Source organism: Ostrinia nubilalis, chromosome 1 (assembly GCF_963855985.1).
Source record: "Ostrinia nubilalis chromosome 1, ilOstNubi1.1, whole genome shotgun sequence".
Taxonomy (NCBI): domain Eukaryota; kingdom Metazoa; phylum Arthropoda; class Insecta; order Lepidoptera; family Crambidae; genus Ostrinia; species Ostrinia nubilalis.
The window spans coordinates 10,959,318-10,979,392 of record NC_087088.1 but is presented as its reverse complement, the minus strand read 5'-3'; the positions used below and the strand labels follow the sequence as shown (position 1 = coordinate 10,979,392).

The following is a 20,075-nucleotide window of genomic DNA, read 5'->3' as shown; positions in this document are numbered from 1 at the left end:
AAAGTAAACACTTACCTAACGCACATCCAGATTTAAGCACAACTTCAAACAAATATAACTCGATACCACAAAGGTGCAACAGTGTTCACACACTAAATAATAGGGTAAAATAGAGATTTATTGGAAACTTCCCACCCCAGAGTCGGGGGGTAACTGTTCTGCCGTCGGGACGCATTTGTCTGAATGAACCACTTCGCACATGCGCGTTAAAAATCTTTAAAATATAAGCCGACCTTTTCATAGACGAGCGGATTGCGGTCCTTTGTGCGAGGACGAATACTTTAAAATTGATACGTAGGTAGGTAGCAAGTAGGAGATAAGTTACTTAAACAACAGATAGGTACATTTTTAAGTTTTTTACTCTTCGATAAAAACGTTTCATGACATTATTATTCATAATTTAAGTAAATTCTAAAAGACATTATTAAAGTAAATTCTGTTTTAAGTATCACCTTGATTTATTTAGTATTATCTAATCATTAAGTATGGATTTCAGAAACTACTTATTCCGTATGTATCGAAATGTTTTTCCCAACGAATTAGGTAAATAATACGCTCCGAAAAAAATGACGATTTGTACAAAATAGGAGTCTTTGAATTATTTTATTGCTTTAATTAAACATTCCAGCTTAATTTAGCAGAAACACTTGCCTATCGGGCACATGACGTAAGTACCTACGTAATATTAACAAAATTAAATGAGAAACGAAATAAGGGCTCTTACACATTAAAACGATACGACGTCACGATTTACATACGTTTTTACAAACATACCTACATGTTTATTAGCACTGTCGTCTCAACAACGCTATGTGGCTACACACAAGGAGCTGTCGCGCTGTGTATCTAAGTAATCAAATCAATAAAGAAATTGCAATATATTTTATTTAAAATGTTACAATGCATTTTTTAATAAAAAATTGGAGGATACTGTTTGATACTAACCTTTATATTATTACGGTTATCAAAGGTCATCTTTAATTTACAATGTCAAATACTTAGGACAATATCATTCACACTTTGGCATTGTCCTCTTGCTTACGAAAACGTTCATCTCGCTGCGGAGTACTCCTCTTAGATTTGTTACACATGGAAACATCAAATCGATTTGACTACAAGTCCCTTATTTGTGTCTGAGGAACTTTTTCTTCTCTTAACTAGGTATGTAACAGTCCTGTGCTATGCTAATGGCAGCGCGCCGTTATCCCATACTGGTAAAAAAAGTGAGATAAAATCAGGAATAAAAAGGATGTTACAATATAAAATAAAACAGGGTATTTGTAATAATACACAATATTCAACTTTAATATGTTTATTATCATGGTATATACCATTAAGACGATCCACTCTTATTACATTCAATCGCATGTAACAGAGAATAAGACTTTACATAATGTATAAAAATAGGACTGTATGAGCCCTGCATGACTCAGAAATGCACATAGAATGAGAAATTAATGCACAAATCAAACGCTCTTTCCCGTACACTGCTAAAATGCAATGACAAATGTATGTGCCCCTCTCTTTAAAGCTATACACAATTTTTTAAATCGCACATGATTTTTGAATTATATGCATACTAACAATTGCTTTTGTACATTTACTATGAACTATGAATATTATCACCAGTGTTTCTGTCAAATTAAATGTCTGTTAATTACATTGTGAGGCATCAAATAAATAGAAAAAAAAACAGATTACAGATAAAAAAAATATTATTTAGTACCGGTAAAATCGGCAACAAAATTGAAACAATATAAAAATTAATGGTATTTGTCTAAATTCTGTACAATTAACAATCAATCGTCGACAGATTTGGTAATAAATAAATTTACTATACAGTCTCACTTATAAAACACAGTCACTAGTTAACGTCTCTAGTTTATATCGATGCGCTTATATTATCACATAGATAAAAACACAGCACTATTTTGTCACTTACACTTTACAGTTTTCACAGGCCAGTGTCGACGCGGAAAGAGATCCTATCGCTATTTACAGTAAGATTACATTTATTTACAAGCCCCTGGACCTTTGGGGGTTTACGTGGGCGGTGCGCGTCTATCATAGTCGCGCCTGTAGACCTCACGCTCGTAGTCCCGCTCGTCATACTGGTAGTCTGACGGCGGGTAGCCACGCCAGTCGTCGGGATAGGGCCGCACGGGCGGGAAGCCCATGCCGCTGGGCATTGCGGCGCCTTCGTAGTACCCGCTGTACGGGCCGGCCATCGCGCCGAAGCCGCTGTACCGACTGAAATAAAGGTCGGATTTTAAAACATGATCAAAGTTAAAGCTTGTTAATCTGTCTTTTGTCAGTCGGCATTTAGATCTGATTAACGGCACCCTATCAAGTATTACATAAAAGTATTAAATCTCGACGACAATCAACGTTAATTAACGCTACATAACCTTTAAACGAAGATAATCATAATAAGTCATTATGGATATCGATTATGATAAATTATTCTTGACCATACAGCTTGAAAATTAAATTTTATGTGCGGGGCACAAGCCCGCGATACCAAGCCATGCGGCCGTCGATAGTGGGACACAATAAGAAATATTTGTTTAGGTAATATCTAGTGTAAGTACCTCCTCTTATCGTGCGGACGCGCGTTCCGGTCGCCGCGGTACTGGCGCGGGCCGGGGTAGGCGGGCGGCGTCCAGCCCGGGTGCGCCGGGTGCTCCGCGTGCAGCGCCGTGGCGTGCGGCATCGAGTACGGAGCCCGAGCGCGCGGCCCGCCCACGCCGCCGCTGTCCCGCCGCGTCCGCGACCGCTCCCGCACCCGCTCGCGATCCCGATCCCGCTCCCGGTCCCGCTCCCGGTCTCGATCCCGCTCTCGGTCCCGCTCCCGATCCCGGTCCCGCTCCGACCGGCTCCGAGAACTGTACATCAAATCGTCCCGCTTCAGGCTGCTATCCCTATCCTTGCGATCCTTGTGTTTGTGTTTATGTCTGCTGGGATGGAAGAAGCGATATGGTGGTGAGCATACATGGAGAGGTTAGCGAAGATGAAAAACGCTAAATAATGTTAAACAAAGAGAAGAAGCGGGCAAGCGAGTGACGTGATTATTTATGAAGTATTTTTGATATCTAGGTTAATGGTTATTTAACTGCATAAGTTATCTACCCATACAAATAGAATTGAGGATGTTAAATACGAAGGAGTGATAAACTATCAGTTTTAAAACTAACATAAGTTATTATTCATTACTTTGTTGTTAACTAAGTCCAAAACCCTCCAATATTTACCTCTCGTGTCTTTTGTTTTCGCTAGGCTCGGGATCACATTCTCCATCTTCTAACTTCCTCTTTATTCCTGATGAGTGAGGAGTCTTATCATTTGCTTTGTCTGATTTTTCTTTATCAACTTTGGATCTTTCTTTTCTATCTTTCTTCTCATTGGATTCATCATGTTTTACATCTCTCTTCGCATGTTTCACATGATTATTTGAGTTGTGATGGTTTTTATTATTAGCCTAAAAATGTGTAATGTTTATTAGAGTCCATTTTCGTATAAATACTTGAAATAATTTCGAAATATAAAACTGAAAACACATACCTTTACATTTTCCTTGTGTTTACCACCTTTTTTATTGTCCGTTTTCTTGAGACCATACTTATACAATTTATACAATTGTTTAGCATCAAAATTGGTAAATTTTGATACAAAATACCAGAGATTACTTCTCCATTCGACCTTCTTCTCAGGGTCAGGATAAGCTTCAAGGCATATGTCTATTTGGGAACCTATTTGCGTTAGACACGTCCGCGTTCTAGTGACCTGTTCAGACTCTGACAAGTTCTGATCAGGATTATCTAGTGCTCTAAGAGCTTTCTTGACAGGCCTCATTTTCTCCTTGCACTGGAAACCAAATAAAGTTTTAATAATTATACATACTCCACATACACAACACTTAAATATTGTGTAGATATTCAATGACGGCCAGTATTATAAAAATAGAGCAATAAAGCATTTTTACCTCTTCAAATACAGATGGATCGAGATCCCCCAAAACCTCCAAGGCTCTAGGCTCGTTATTGGCAGTGAAGTGCATTGGACCCGCCGGCTTTTTCCGACCTTTCACTTTATCACCTTTCGATCTTCCCTTTCCATCTTTTTTTGTGCGATTCTTGAAGTTTTCTTTTTTGTCATTAGAAGTTTCATCGTGTGTAGATATGTCATCTAATTTTAACTTACCCTGCAAAATAATAAAGAAAAGTCAACATCAATTTGTTAAGGATATGAAAAAGAAATTGTTAAAAAAATTTTGTTTGTGGACGAACCTTATCTTTATCATTCTTCACACCCTTATTATTAGCTTTCTTATCATCCCCTGAACTCATATCATCTTCAATGATATCTTTTGTTACAGGTTCTTTGGTGCCGCGTTTGACTCTTGGTTTTCTCTGTTTCTGTTTGCCATTCTTCTGGTCTAATAATTTCTTAATTAATTTCAACAAATATTCTGCTCTAGACTGCAAATGCTTTGCTTGTGGCTTCTTGTCTTCATTGGTAAGAATTTTATCACCTATCTCAAACGATGAATCCATTTTAATGGCCTCCCAAGAACCCATACCATACTGGTAAATACCAGCAAGTAATTTGGAATCGTCGGCGACACCCCATTCAACATCAAAGTTAGCTGGTCTCGTTCTAAAAGAAAAATAGGATATTGATTACTTCTGGACGCGATAATTTGTGAAAATATGTGTACAGCAACTCGTGTAAATACTACATTATTTACCTGAAATCCAATTGCCATTTTAACCTTTCTTCTTTCGTCTGAGGTAAGAAGTTATCTAGTGGTGCCAACTCTTCTAAACAGGCGGACAATGTCTTAGCATTAACAGGTACTCCTCCAAGTTTGAATGTCTTCCTGGTATTTTTGCGACCCTCATTTTGTTCAGCTAAAAATAAAATTAGTAATTAATAAAAAATATTTAACATAAAAAATGGACCGTAAGATGCACGCCATAAAGTATTTATTTGATACTAACCTACTGCCTCCGAAGGGTCATTGAGCACTGCCCTGCACCGCTCCTCGAGGATTTCTCCGAGTCGCTTCAGCTCAGCCAACGGCTTTTCTTGTAGCTCTGCGTCACACGCTATGCTATCCAAATGCTTCAACGGTGCAGAGAACTTCTTGTAGCTCTTGACGAATCTTCGAATCTAAACAAAAAAGAAAAAAATAAGTTGATTTACGCGATGATGATATAATATTAAATATTCATACTTTTGCACACTATGACCGTCAAGTAACTGGAAGTAAGAAATTAGATCGCAATAAGGCATCCAAGAAAGTGTGCGAATTATGAGCCATTGTAACATTGAGCTACACAAGTTCATCACTCACTTTCTGATTCCAAGAAACAAAATTCCAAATAATAACATTTCATTGAACAATACCATTGGCTTCGAGTCTGATGACAGCAAGTCAGAGATGACAATAAAATCAGTGTCTCTTTTATAAACCCATGATAAAATATGGCCATTGATTCCAGTGAAACACGCTTATCAAGTTGGCAGCCTGCAGTATGTATGTCAACGTGAAATTGTGAACTCTGTCGATGATTGTAAACTAACAGTGGGTTAGGTTAGGTTAGGTTGTAATTTAACTACGTCAGATTATAATCTGACGGAATTCACAATTTTACGGTGACATGTATAAGTCAAAAATTATTTATTTGCATGGACTACTAAAAATAGTGCTTACAAGTAAGTAAGCCCGAAGAAAGCCTTCAAGAGTCACAGTTTTGCAAATACAGGGTGGAAACGATAAGTGATCTCACCCGATTATTTCTAAACTATACAAGATATCGAAAAACTGGTTACTGATCCTGAAAGTGCTTCACGAGCTCTTTCAAACGGTGCTAATAATAGGTTTTAGAATACACTGGAACTATCCGAAAATTCAGTGTTTTCAGCTTCCATACATTTGGTAAAGTTACATAATTTTAAAAACTACACAAGATATCGTAAAACTGGTTACTGATCCTAAAAGTGCTTCACGAGCTCTATCCAACGGTATCAATATCAAGTTACAGAATAAACTGGATCTATCCTAAAATTCAATGTTTCCGTCTTCCATACATTTAGTACTATCACAGTCATGGCATTCATCTCTTGATAATTTTATAGCAAGTAAAGCCTGAAACTTATGTTTTTCACTAATAATTTTAAATAAGATGCAAGTTACGAGTTTATTTAACCGACATTTTAAGTTTATTAATTAACAAAAAATAAATTACACTTCTAATAATGTGTCGTCGGCATACATTTAGTATGGAAGCTGGAAACATTGAATTTTGGGATAGTTCCAGTTTATTCTGTAACCTATTATTGGTACCGTTTCAATTAAAGAGCTTGTGGAACACTTTCAGGATCAGTAACCAGTTTTTCGATATCTTGTATAGTTTAGAAATAATCGAGTGAGATCACTTATCGTTTCCACCCTGTATACTTGTAAATCCAACTCGCGTACCTCCTGGTCAGTGAAGCCCTTGATCTTCTCTCGGTGTGAGGCGGGCGGACGGCCGCGCTTCCTCGGGCGATCATCGTCAGCACTGGCATCGCCATCTGACGCGTCGCTCTCGGCGTCACCTTCGCCGTCCGCGCCGTCCATCCCCTCCGAGCGGCCGCGACGTTTACGTCCACCCTCTGCTTAAAATTTAACAAGCGTTAAAAAAGCTATAGCGCTAAATAAGGAAGATATAATGCTTCAACCACAGCAACGCGTGCAGATCGCCATCACCGAGGCGCGATCACGGCGCGATGACAGTCCAATGACAGGTCGCGCGGACTGTCATGGGTCGCATACTGTCATGGGTCGCGCGGACTGTCATGGGTCGCGCGGACTGTCATGGGTCGCGCGGACTGTCATGGGTCGCGCGACCTGATTGGCCTATGATTGCGCCGGCAATGGTGATCTGCACGCGTTGGTGTGGTTGAAGCTTTATTGTTAAACACAGAGGCAATATAGATTGTAGGAGTTGTAAATATTCTGTAGATTTTTAAAATCATAAAAGATGCGAGAAGATTAGATAAAATTCACGGCTTTACGTAACGTCTGAAGGACGAAATAATGATAGATATTAGAATAAAGACGTTTAACAATTTCTGTTAATGTTAATATTATGAATGAAAGCAAGATAACTTTTTGCATAACAAGGCAATCGCACCTGGTGTTAAGTGAGATGCAGTAACTTTCTTTGAATTTAAAAAATCTTATAAAGTACTTACTTCCATCAGCATTGTTTTGCTGCAAGTTCTTTCTTCTTGGTGGTAAGTACAAATCTTCCATTTCTTTATTCTTCTCTTCCTCAGCAATGGTTTTACGGACGTTCTCGGGAATGATATCGTCCTGCAAAGTTATACGAAATTATTTTTAGTATATTTTAATAATTTGATATTATTTTTGAGTAACTTATCTACATAATATCTATCTAGCTTTAATTTATGCTTACCCAGTCTTTAACATCTTCTTCAGCGTTTTCCTTTTTGACCTCCATGACAGCTTTATCTTCATCGAAGGCAAAACTGGCAACTTTGAATGCAGATAGTAGCTCGTCTCCTACCATGGCGGGTCCTTCGTCCCGAGTCTCGGCACGTTGTAAGATTTCATCTATATCACACTGAAAGAAAAATTATGTTGAATGATAATAATCTACAATTTTTATTTTTGTAATAGTTTTGGACATTCCATGACATTCTTTCTGCAAAGGTAACATTCCTAAACTATTGGCAGGTATGAGATGATTAACCATTGAAGATATCTAGGTAGGGCAGGTAGCCCTGTAAGCGATTTCGTTGCCATAAAGAAGGCAAGTTCGAAAACAAAAATATGAAACTTACGACAGGGTCCTCATCATTCTCATCGTCGTCTTTGAACAACTCTTCAGCGCCGAATTTCAAAATGGCGTTCAGGTCCTCTTTATTGAACGGATTGTTCGCCGTCGTAGCGGAACCATCGCGCTTGTTGAGAACCGTTCTGCCAGTGGTGTCCATCCGTTGTATGACCAGGTGGTCCAGGACCATTTTCCTTTTCGCCCTTTCTACAATGTCTTCTTCGACAGACCTGGCCGTTACTAGCCGGTAAATGTTGACCTGCAAGCAACAAGAACTAATCAGTTACAAAGTTCATAGATATGTACTACTTTTTTGACTAAAAATAGTCAAGAGATTAGAATTATTTACCTGATTTTTCTGTCCTATCCTATGAGCGCGAGCTTGAGCTTGCAAATCATTCTGTGGATTCCAATCAGAGTCAAAAATGATGACAGTATCGGCCGTGGCCAAATTGATACCCAAGCCACCAGCTCTCGTTGAAAGCAGGAAACAAAAGTCTTGAGACCCTTCGGCATTGAAGTGGTCTAAAGCCTGCTTTCTTATTTCCCCCTTTATGCTGCCATCAAGCCTTTGGAACGGGAAATGTCTCCTCTGCAAGTATTCGGCCAAGATATCTAACATTCTCACCATCTGGGAGAATATGAGCACTCTGTGCCCTGTTTCTTTCAGTCTACATAGAAGTTTATCTAATAGTAACAGTTTTCCTGAGCCTCTCAAAAGTTTCTGTAATGAGATAAACATTAACATTAGATAAATCCATCCAATTTAAGTAAAGTTATATAACATCTTAATTAATTTAATATAAAGACGATAAAATAACTTACCTCTACAGCATCTGTTGTCGCAAGCGACGCTCTCGACTCGAAGTCCTCTGGCTTCGTCAAAAGCGCATGGTTACAACATTTTTTCAGTTCTATCACAATGTTAATGAACGTATTGATCGACCCTTTCACGCCTTTACGCAAGGCACTGTAATTCTTAGTTAGAATCCATTTGTAATATTGCTTTTGAATGGAGGTCATCTCCACCCTCAATATTTGTTCTACTTTAGCAGGCAATGACTTCTCAACGTCCTTCTTTTGCCTACGCAATATAAATGGCTCCAGCTGCCGATGCAATTTTTCATAGCCTTTTGTTGATGCATCCTCATGGTCTTTTTCGAATTCCTCCCATGACTCGAATCTGAAATATAAATGGGATTTTATTTTATAACCATTTAAACAGAGTTCAATGGTACCATAAATATCAATCTAAGTGTCTGTCCACTACATTTAATTGTAATTTAAGATAATCACCTTACATTGTGATTTAGATTGTGGAGAAAATAAAGAATTTATTTATTATTAATTAATAAAACACTTACTTGTATGGCATAATAAAATGTAATAGAGCCCATAGTTCTTTGAGAGAATTCTGTAATGGTGTTCCAGTTACCAATAACCTATGGTTAGTCTCAAACTCTTTTAAGGCTTTGTATAACAGTGAGTCGTCATTTTTTAGTCTATGGGCTTCATCAACTAACAAGCATGCCCAACTAAAAGACCTTAGGAACTGTCTGTCTTTCAACAAAATTTCATAAGTTGTTAGAATGGCATTGAATTTCAATCTCTTTGAGCTGGCAAAACTCCATTCAAACTGTCTAATCTGTAATAGAAAGTTGCACATTAATACCCAATTTGAAAAAAAAAACTTTTTTGTAAAATATTGATTACGATTCACAAGCCCAGATGAGGCGAGCTTACTTACAATATCTCTGCTAACAACGTCGCCAATGTACGTAACTACGTTTATGTCCGGTGCCCACTGCTGGAACTCCCTCTGCCATGCAGTCATTGTACTCAAAGGCACCACACACAAGAATGGTCCATAAAGTTGTTGCGATTTGAAGAGGTAGTATAAAAAACATATTGTCTGAAAATAGTTTTCAAACCTAAGGTAAACATTCACATCAATTTAAAATTTAAAAAGTTGTAATAATACTATCAAAAATTATTGGAAGTCTATTTACCTGTATTGTTTTACCTAAACCCATTTCATCGGCAAGAATGACTGAATTGTCTTTACACCAGGAATGTATTAACCAGTTCAATCCATCCATTTGATAATCTCTTAAAAAATATGTCTGTAAATAAATAAAAAAACATTTAATCCAATATTCCAGTAGCCACATCATATCATCTTGAGTTAACACACACATCAAGTCAAAGTTCGATAATATCTGACACAACATAATTTTATTAACGACACAAGTCAATATAAACACACAATGCCTATCCTAAATATCAATAAAATTATAAAACCAGCTAGCAGATTATTCAAAAAGAACCATACATTCGACATTACGGTAGAGACAAACCATTTAGCATGCTTTATTTTACATCTGCTTTGGCTTGCTAACTAAAGCAGACAAAACCTAAGTATCATAAAATTCGCGTGCAAGCCAACAGATGGCGCTACCGTAGCTGAGAGCTTGCTTTTGCAATGGAAATTAAATTAGAAAAAATATTTCATACAAAAATAAAAAATCTGCATTCAAATATTGGTGTTTTGTACCTAAGAACATTGTTTTTTTTAGTGACCAGATAATAAATTATTACATTTAATTTTTTATTATTTTAGATTGTAATTATGCTTAAAAATACAATACAATAATATAAAAATACAAAACAATAATCAAAATATTTATGTTTTGTATGTTATCTTAATTTTTCTATCAATTATTTGAAAAATTTGGATTCAATCATTACAACTGCTGTTAACCTATATTGATGCTGTGAGAAACACGAAGCCGCCATTTTGACGATACCTAGTTTTTGTATCAGCACGGCAAAAGCGATTGTCACAATTTGCGTTAATTTTTTTTTTACATAGGTAGATTGTGGGAAAAGGCTCATGAAAACTAACAACTAAAATAAAAAATTACTTGACAATCACATATTAGGTGCTTACCTATGAAATTGTCATCTTGTATGGAGAATTTGAAGGAAACTCAACGTTGAAAACAAACATATTTTTTCATTTTTTGGGAAGGATAAATAATTTTTTGGGCACCTATATGAATGAGGCAACAGTAATCTAACAGCATTTTTATAGCTGCCAGCTGTAAAAAAAATTACGAATCTTAGTATAGAAATGGAATAAAAACATAATTAATATGTAGACAAGAAATAGAACTTTGCAAAGAAATTTCAAACATTAAATAAATGTTGGAATCAATGGTTGTCTTGAAAATTACAGGAACTACGAATCTGTAAGAAAATTCGACAATTTCATTGGTAAGCCCTAATATTTCAAGATAATAAAATAGAAACTTACCTGATCTTTTCCCATGTATTCAGGCTGCTCCTTAATTTGATGAAATTTGGGCCTCCTTCTTAGAACAGGACAATGTCTAGACGGAGTAGTTTTGGCAGCTTCTCTTTGTTTAAAGTTGTCCACCTCCACTGGCCATCGCCGCTCTATTAGCGAGGAGTCCTCCCATGTAGCATCAGCATAAGGCAGAGACTCCCACTTGCAAAAATACTCATGGGCTGTTCCTCCACCTTCCAGTTCTCTTGTCTGCTCAGCTAAAGTTTAAGAAATCGCACCTTTAAATTTAAACCGTTACTAAACGAAATTATGAAATTTTGCAGGAGAGCCAAAATAAGAAAAAAGTCAATGTTTTTTTTCAATACAGTCAAAGGAAATAGTATTTTAAGGCTTCTTAATGAGTTATATGATAGATATGTGCTAACGCTATGTTATGTGATTTACAAAAATAAAATATTTTATGTATAGTATTATTTATTTTGATTTATATAATTATAGTAACACTTTACCATTTACTATTTTTTCATTTTTAAATAAATTACTATTCAAATTGCAGTCCAAATAATGTTACTATATTGAAAACTATTTAAATTTCAATGATAATGGTGATATTATTATACATTTAAATTTTATATCATAGAGTAGGTTGTATTTGTGATGATGTTACAATATTAAAAAAATAACAAACATTCGAAATCAACAATATTTTATTACAAATTAAAGATATCCATACAAGCATTTAGCCTAGTTATTTATTAATCAGTCTTAAGACATTTTGTACCTTTAAATCATAGGAAGTATAACTGGTAACGAATAAGAAAAAAACACACCTAGCAATTACAAAAAATACATAAAAAATATATTAAACTCAAGTAACAATCTCAGCATTATTTCCCTACCCTCAAAAGGTTGTTCACATACCTACCTTAAATCACTTAATAATAAAAATAATGAACAATATTTTGTGGCCACTGCTCAGAATGGATGTAAGGTTGAGTCTCGTGGTACTAAAGAGCTCCTCCTAGGGTTGCCAACTTTTCTTTCAAAATATAAAGTATATTAGAGGTCGGAGAAGGAAAACAGACAGTATTAAAAAAAAACAAACAGTATAGCTCTACAACGCGTACTTAAATGTGGTGTTGGGCATTTACTTTTAAAAATATCTATGGATACTAGTGATGCTAGCTGAAAACAGTATTTTGTATACTTTATTTTTGTTCAACAGTAAAAAGTATAATTTAGTGAAAAACAGTATAATACTGTTCAAAACAGTATAGTTGGCAACCCTAGCTCCTCCTCATAGATATAACCATTAGCCAACAAGTTCCGCGGAGCAGGAAAGCTCTCTCTGCTGCCTGGATTGACTATAAGAAGGCCTATGATTCGGTGCCTCAATCATGGCGGGAGAGGATCTTAGAGTTGTATAAGGTAGATGCAATGAGATCCTTTTTACGCTCATGCTCATGCATGGGGCAGTGGACTACAGTCCTTCGGCAGCCAGGTGGTGGTGAGAGGTCTCCTGATCCATTGAACTTCATAAGGATTGAGCGAGGCATTTCCAGGGTGACAATTTGAGTCCCTTGTGGTTCTGCCTAGCACTGAATCCTCTTCGCACTCTGTTAAAGGATTCAGGGCTTAGTTATTAGCTACGAAGAGGGGGTGAGGTCATTAGTCACCTGCTCTACATGGATGATCTCAAGTTGTTCGCAACAAAACGACAAGACCTGGTGAAGTTGCTAAAAACAACACAGGTATTTAGCAACGCCATCAGGATGGAGTTTGGTGTAGACAAGTGTGCAGTCTTACATTTAGACCGGGAAAAGTTAAAATTATAGTTAAAATTATATTAAGTTCGTCCATAGATGTTTGCTTGGGTTCTTCGAAACATGAGGAATCTTTTTCAGCGTCCACAGCTTCCATAATGCGAGCCAAACGTGGGTTCCGGAAATACGACATCACCTAGAGCAAATAAATCTATATTTTATTATAGACTAAAAAAATGTTTCACTATTGTAACTAGGCATACCTATCATAAAATTTACTCATTGCTTATTGAAAACTGTAATTAACGAAATAGGCACCCTTTAGTGATAAATATTATTAGATAAGGACCTAAAAAAATAAAGGCAAACTGTGACTATACCAACTGTTACCGTTTACCAAAGAAATTTTATAATGAATTGTGTATTTTTTTTAAACGAAAACTGTGTTTAAACATATAGTCACACTTTACTCATTAAAAAAACTAAACAACTTACCTTTTTTGTGACGAACGGCCGTTACTATCCAAATAATCACATTATGAATTTAAACTTTCGTCATCACTCCGCAACAAACACGTTCTTACTTGCATAGACCCGTTATTGTATTTAGCGAGCCGTTCAAAGTTTGGCTTAGTAACGTTATGCTTTAACGCTAGATGGCGTTAGAAGGCAATTTTGAAGAAGTGGTCTATTTTATCTTGTAGTTTACGTGTCCTTTAGTAAGATGGCGTTGATAACTCATTTTTGCGAAAAATTCGTTTAGTAACGGTTTAACTTTAAAGGTGCGAAATATTCAATTAAATAAAAATCGCTAATCCATAACTTATCCTAAAATGGTTGTATTTGTACTTTTGAAAAGAAATTAAGAGCACAATGGATGGATGTCAATAATGAACAATAATAATTGCATCAGTAGTAGATATCTGCCTACTGGGAAGTCAAAGAGTAAAGCTTACCTCTAGTTGCATAGAGAAACCTTTAAATAACTTTAACAAATTATGTTGTAGATATTAGTAACACCTACACACTTATGACGTATTTGACGGTCGTTAAAAGTCATTAGTGACGTATATTCCAATGATCCATTTGCTACACAACAAAATAGACAAATTACATTAAATGTATAGAAATATACCAACCTATTATCCTCTCCACATTGTTGTATGTTTTAACCAACTCTTGCTGGAGTTCAGATTGACATTCATAGTAATCTATATCCTCTGGGCCTGCTTGTTGTCTCCACCATGAGAGTTCGGCTTCTTTTTTAATATAATTCTCTAATTTCTTGAGACCCTTAACTTTTTGTTCATTTAATGATGCTTCAGACTCCCACGTATTATGAATATGTGACCACCCTTTCCATTTTATCAGGTACTGAGGTTCCGTTGTTTCTTCATCATTGGGGTTACATCCCTCATTAGGATCACCATGTTCTTCTATGTAATAGATGGTAGTCACATTCCCAGTGACTGCATAATGATAAGAAGATATTAGCTAAAATTTAACATTACATTTGCACCAAAATGCAAATTAAAGAGCAATTGTAGATAATAATGATGATGACTCAACATGATCTTTGTTAGCACAGCAATGAAAGAGTAATTTGGAAAAACAATCATAGAATTATTTTTTTCTAGGGTCAGAAAAACAAGTGAATAGTAAGTAAAACTAGTATCAGACATCAACATTATTCAGGCTCGGTTCCACTTTTCAGCCTTAGTAGAACTAGAAGATATTGACCAGAATTGATCCTAGCTTGTTTTAGACATCAATGTCTCACTATAATGCAGAAGAAGCACTTAAAACCAAAACCTTGACTCTCATAATTAAGATGATCACAAAGGAGGCAAATGGAAAAGAACAAGAACAAATTGAGATTGTGGCCTGCACATAACATCCAAATGATAGTGAAAATGGCAATCTGCTATGATACTTTGATATCATATTGAATCATCAGAAAGGTATGAAACTTGCTTTACAGAATTTTGAATGTCAGACTCACCTCCTTTCTTCCCCCTTCGAATTCCTAGAACTTTCTCAATTGTCTCACTGTGTTCTTCAATCTCCGGCTCAGCTTCACCTTCACCATCAACCCCTTCCACTTCCAAGAGGTCAGAAGAGTCTGTTTGTTCATCACTAGCTTCTTTATAGCTAACTGCCGCACCTGTACGCCGTGTTGCTGTTCGACTATAGGAAATACCAGTATGAATTAGGATAACAACAAAATTAACAGTGCAATATACTAAAGAAAGAAATGCCTAAATACCTTCGTGTATCTTCATCTGAAGCTTCTGTAGACTCCTCTTCTTCACTTGTGAATCTTCTTCTTCTCGCTGGTTTCTTTTTTCTCAATGGTACACTTCTTTGGCCTGGTCTTTTTGATGGTGGAGGTGGTGAACCCTTCATATCACTGTCACTCTCTGATGTGTCGGAATTCCATGAGTCACTATATTGGAAGAAACACTAAATGCTTATCAAAACCATAAAAGAACAAGGAGATTATTAACTTTAAACAAGATGGGTACCTTTTTTTTCTGTTTTTCCTGTGTGATCTGCCTCTGTCACCTCTTTCACTTGAATCACTATCAGCTAATTTGAGTCTATCAGGTTCTTTTCTAGATCTACTTGACCTCCTGATGCCATATATATCAGGATTGTCTTCCCAAAGATCTGATTTGACTCGACCATGACCACCTCTAGACCTAGGTTTAGATGGAGAGTCATCATCTGAAGAGTCTTTGTCTGTATGGTGATCAGATTTTGAAGAGTTAGCATTACTGTGATGTTCGCTGTGATGTGATCTGTCTGCCAACGAAGACTTTTCTGATCCTGATCTTCCACCAGAACCTGATCCAGATGAGCTAGAGCCACTGTCACTGTAAATTATTTAGTCATAAAAACCTGAGCGTCCTTAGTTATATAACAAAATGGCATAAATTGGAGTAAACATGTACCTTTCACTTCCGGAGCCAGAACCACTGCCTGAACCCGAGTCACTCTTTTCCCCTTTGTCACTTGTTGACTCACTCCCAGATTCATGCATGAATCCTTTCTGTAAGAAAGGATAGTGGTTAATTTCATACCAGATTAAACAAAATGTTATGTAAATTAATGTAATTGAGACTTTTTTTATTAATAAACATTACCAAATACTACTTATGGAGAAATTTTAAAAACTACAGTAAGCTGGGAGAAAATCTAAAACATTTCATAACTTTGCGTTAAACTGGGAGCCCAAAAAACATATGTTAATGTCAAATCCGATGTGATCCTATGAAAAACATCAATTGCAACAGTAAATTATGCAAAATCTATAATTTTATTTGGTCACTTTTGGTGAACTTTATACCAGAAAAGAACCTTTAAATACCATTGTCATTGAATTCACAATTCAATATACCTGATTACAAACAACCTAACCTCAATAATACCATGTTATAGGGTCAAAATAGTCTTAAAAATCAAAATTATAAATCAAAAAATGCTCCACTTTAGACAAAGGAAACATGGGAACTTGTGGCAATTCTATGGAACCCAATATAAATATAAAGTTTCTAATAGAAGAATCATAACCTCAATAACATGTCTCCTGTAAAGTAAGACCAATTTTCAAAGCTAAATTGTGAAAATGGGTCCTATTCCAAAATTCATTTCATTGGTCTCTAAAGGACGGTTACGTAACCAAGAATCATCAGCAATGGTTTTTATCGTGGGACAGTAATGTTTTCATACATAAATTAACACATTTGTGTTGTAAACAATCCCAGAATCACCAAAATTCAGTATTACGTCTCAAAAATTCCCCTTGTTCAAGGGCCACACCCAGAACATCTAGAATATTCTCTGAATGTTTAAAGTCACTGAACAAGTTAAAAGTAAACAAAAACACCAAAACAATATTAAATAAAGCTTTAAAACACTTACCAGGAGCATTTTGAAGAAAATACAAGGAATACACTATAACTTGAGGAACGTAGGGGAAAAATACTTGAAAACGAAATATTTCATTGAGAAATGAGCTAGTAAATTATATGAAATAACATTTTTCAACACATTATTTTGGTAAGCTAGTAAAATACGAAAAAATATTTCGCAGGAAAATCTCGTCAAGCGACGCCATTTTGTCGTCGCATGAATTCTGGTGACGAAGGAAATGAAAAATTGGTAATTTCCCGACACAAATTAGGTTAAAACAGGTTAAAAAGTTACGATAATCACAAAAAAAATTAAAAATGAAACTTTACAGCCGTCGGAAATACTACGTTGTATGGGAAACGATGAGAGCACCGCACACTACCAGCGAAACCCGAAAGCTACAGCCATATTGCCGTGTGCCAGCTACTACTGCGAAAATAGGGATGTAAGTAAAATCGAGTTAACTCAATTAGTCGAATTTATTTTTAAAAATATGTTTTTTTTTAAATTACCTTTCTCATGTCTTCCAATAGAGCAGTTTTAAACAAATTATTATACTCTTATTTCGCATTCTGTTGTTAGATAGGAAAGAAACATTATTTTTTACGAATTATTTAAAATTTGCGCGAAAACAGCCAATCATGTGGCATCTGCTGGCCGCGAACTCACATCACCCAAAAAACAACAAATTCAAATGTATTATAAAAGGAACTTCTTTTTTTTACAAAAAATATTGTTTCTTGCACTGCTTCTTCTCAGTACTGGCTCATTTATTGCCTCGAAGCAGTAGTGGTAGAGATAAAGTAATACTAGGACGAGTAAAAGGATCACAGTTAGCACACAACAGATATTTAATTTCAAAAAATAGGATAAAAAAAAGTAGCCTAAGTACCCTCATACTTAAAGATATAAACGAACGGTACCTATAATTACATTTAGTTCTTAAGACTGAAATTCACATTGCCTAAAAATGCATTTCTATTGACTCAAAATGGATGGCTTACATTATTTTAATTTCTGCCGTTAAGGCGAAAGTTTAAATTATTAAGAGAGATTTAAAAAAAAGGAATGGAGTTAGCTGACACCCTGGTTTAACACATAGGCTACATTTTACTACGAAAAATATACCAGGGGTAACACCGTGGGGCACAGCTTGTCTTAAATAAACTGCTAATATCTTCTTATCGTGTCGACAACAAACCTACAGTGTCAGCCCAAAACTCCGCTACAACTACAAGAGAAGAGTGGCGTTGTCAGCAGCATTTATTAAATCCTCCTGCGTGCAGTTTTTCGGGCACTCAGGGCACTACATCATGTGCTTCATCGACTGGAGAACAAAACCGCACCTGCACTTCATATTTGAGCTGTCCAAGAATCCCCACCAACCCCCACTGTTAATATTATGCATCCACTTAAAACACAATTAGTCGATTTATTGGATTGCAGATACATCACTATCTCCAACTTCAAATCTAGGAACGATGATGTCACTTCCGATAACTGCGTTCACTAGTTAATAAATTAATAATTATTGTGATAAGCATACTGCTTGCAATGAGAAAGTCAAAGCTAAGGTCAATCAAAGCTTACGTCCGCCAAACTAAATACAGAATGTTAGGTATATGGGTATATGAACCGACACTAGCCCATGTTAACATGGTCATATTAAATGGTATGGTGAAGTCTGAAAATTGATATCTTCATTTTAATTATTTTATTTTTCATACAAATCGTATGTTATAAAATTTATTTTGTATGTAAATAAAAAAAAAATATGATATCAAATTTCTGACTTCACCATAATTACCATCTATCTATATGCCCATGTTAACATGGGCTAGTGTCGGCTCATATACCCATTTACCTAACACCCTGTATAGAGCTCCAAAACATTAGATAGGAATAATGATTTAATTATTATTTTTTAAATACTAAACTAATTTTTTTTAATCCAGTTGGGCTAGGATGCGCGCGCGCGCCGTGATAAACTTCCACCCTTTCTATTCCTTCCTATCAAGGATTTTTGTCGACAAACGTATGGCCTTATCGCCTATAAGCCATAGGCTTATCGCATAGGCTTATCACGTTAAATCGATAAAACGGCGCGATAAAAGCTTATCGCCGTGCACATCCTAGGTCTACTGGACAAAATATTTAATTTTTTAATAAATTCGTTATACAGTGTGAGTCACGTTAAAGTGTACATATGAAAATAGATGAAACTAGACCTATTTTGTAAAGGTAGCAGGGAAGCGCTGGACGCAGGCCGCTACCAATCGATCAACATGGAAAGCATTGGGGGAGGCCTATGTTCAGCAGTGGACGTCCTGTGGCTGAAATGATGATGATGATGATGATGAGACCTATTTTTATCGACAAAAAAGAGGTCAAAAAATTTTTGAGATTTTTTTTAAATTTTTTATAGAATTTTTTTTCTTCGAATTATAGGTGTACCAGAATCTCATGGCAAATAGGGAAAATAAACTTTGTTGAGAGCAATACTGGGGAAATTGGATTAAACGACCTTGATACTGATAATAATTTTTTACTTTTATGACTTTAATATTAATGAAGTACGAATAAAATAGTAAGACACGGGTCTTAACGCGACGTTTATTAATGAGAATTACTATTTTAATTAATGGAACGCGAAAGTTTAAAATCTTATAATATGAAGTACGAATACACATTTTAGGTACCTATGTGTAAGAAAAATGTTGTTATAGGTGTACCAGAATCTCATGGCAAATGGGGAAAATAAACTTTGTTGAGTGCAATACTGGGGAAATTGGATTAAACGATCTTGATACTGTTGAATTTTTTATTTATGACTAATATTAATGAACATGAAGTATGAATGCCTACCTATACATTTTAGGTATGTGTATGAAGAATGTTGTTGTTATATATCGGGTTTTTAACATAGAAACGGGTATTTCGCCGAAACAGTAAATTTTCTGTGTCCAGGCAGGCGAACACATGTTTTTTTATATTTATATGTATAAAACTATTTTTATGGGAAAGTTAATCAAAAGTTTTATTTGTTTTTGCTATTACAATAGCAGAAACTACAAATAATACCGTAGAAAAACTTAATCAAAAGTCGTTTTTCTAATTTCCTTGTTATGTCCATTACTGTTGTTTGCCAAAATGAAGGCACATTATAACAAATTGAAGCGTAATTTCATTCTAATAGCACTCTCTTTATATTTGAGAACCGTTTGGCTATCGGAAAATAAA

At 35.8% G+C, this 20,075-nt stretch overlaps 1 protein-coding gene across 5 annotated transcripts; it reads right to left on the bottom strand.

Moving 5' to 3' along the window:
• Window positions 1-1,296: 1,296 nt before the first annotated feature.
• Window positions 1,297-17,251, bottom strand: LOC135071966 (chromodomain-helicase-DNA-binding protein 1). 5 transcript variants are annotated; one of them, XM_063965875.1, is made up of 24 exons: window positions 16,845-17,251; window positions 15,875-15,972; window positions 15,446-15,796; window positions 15,187-15,366; window positions 14,923-15,107; window positions 14,060-14,389; window positions 11,164-11,414; window positions 9,857-9,970; window positions 9,595-9,759; window positions 9,212-9,492; window positions 8,673-9,030; window positions 8,197-8,571; window positions 7,855-8,106; window positions 7,467-7,634; window positions 7,243-7,363; window positions 6,485-6,663; window positions 5,001-5,172; window positions 4,748-4,910; window positions 4,287-4,656; window positions 3,983-4,201; window positions 3,562-3,864; window positions 3,252-3,478; window positions 2,592-2,957; window positions 1,297-2,250 (listed from the first exon to the last, which is right to left on the bottom strand). In XM_063965875.1, exons 1-24 carry the CDS (start codon window positions 16,851-16,853, stop codon window positions 2,043-2,045), a joined length of 5,445 nt encoding a protein of 1,814 aa, XP_063821945.1. In that variant the 5' UTR covers window positions 16,854-17,251; the 3' UTR covers window positions 1,297-2,042. The 5 variants fall into 5 exon arrangements, with proteins under 5 accessions (XP_063821945.1, XP_063821962.1, XP_063821979.1 ...); XM_063965892.1 differs by having other exon boundaries at window positions 2,592-2,954; XM_063965909.1 differs by having other exon boundaries at window positions 2,592-2,885.
• Window positions 17,252-20,075: the final 2,824 nt, after the last annotated feature.

Coding starts and splice junctions, on each gene's coding strand:
- LOC135071966 (XM_063965875.1), bottom strand. Junction 15,367..15,445: donor AGGAAAAACAGAAAAAAAAG/GTACCCATCTTG, acceptor CTTCCAATATAG/TGACTCATGGAATTCCGACA. Junction 7,635..7,854: donor AGAATGATGAGGACCCTGTC/GTAAGTTTCATA, acceptor TTTTTCTTTCAG/TGTGATATAGATGAAATCTT.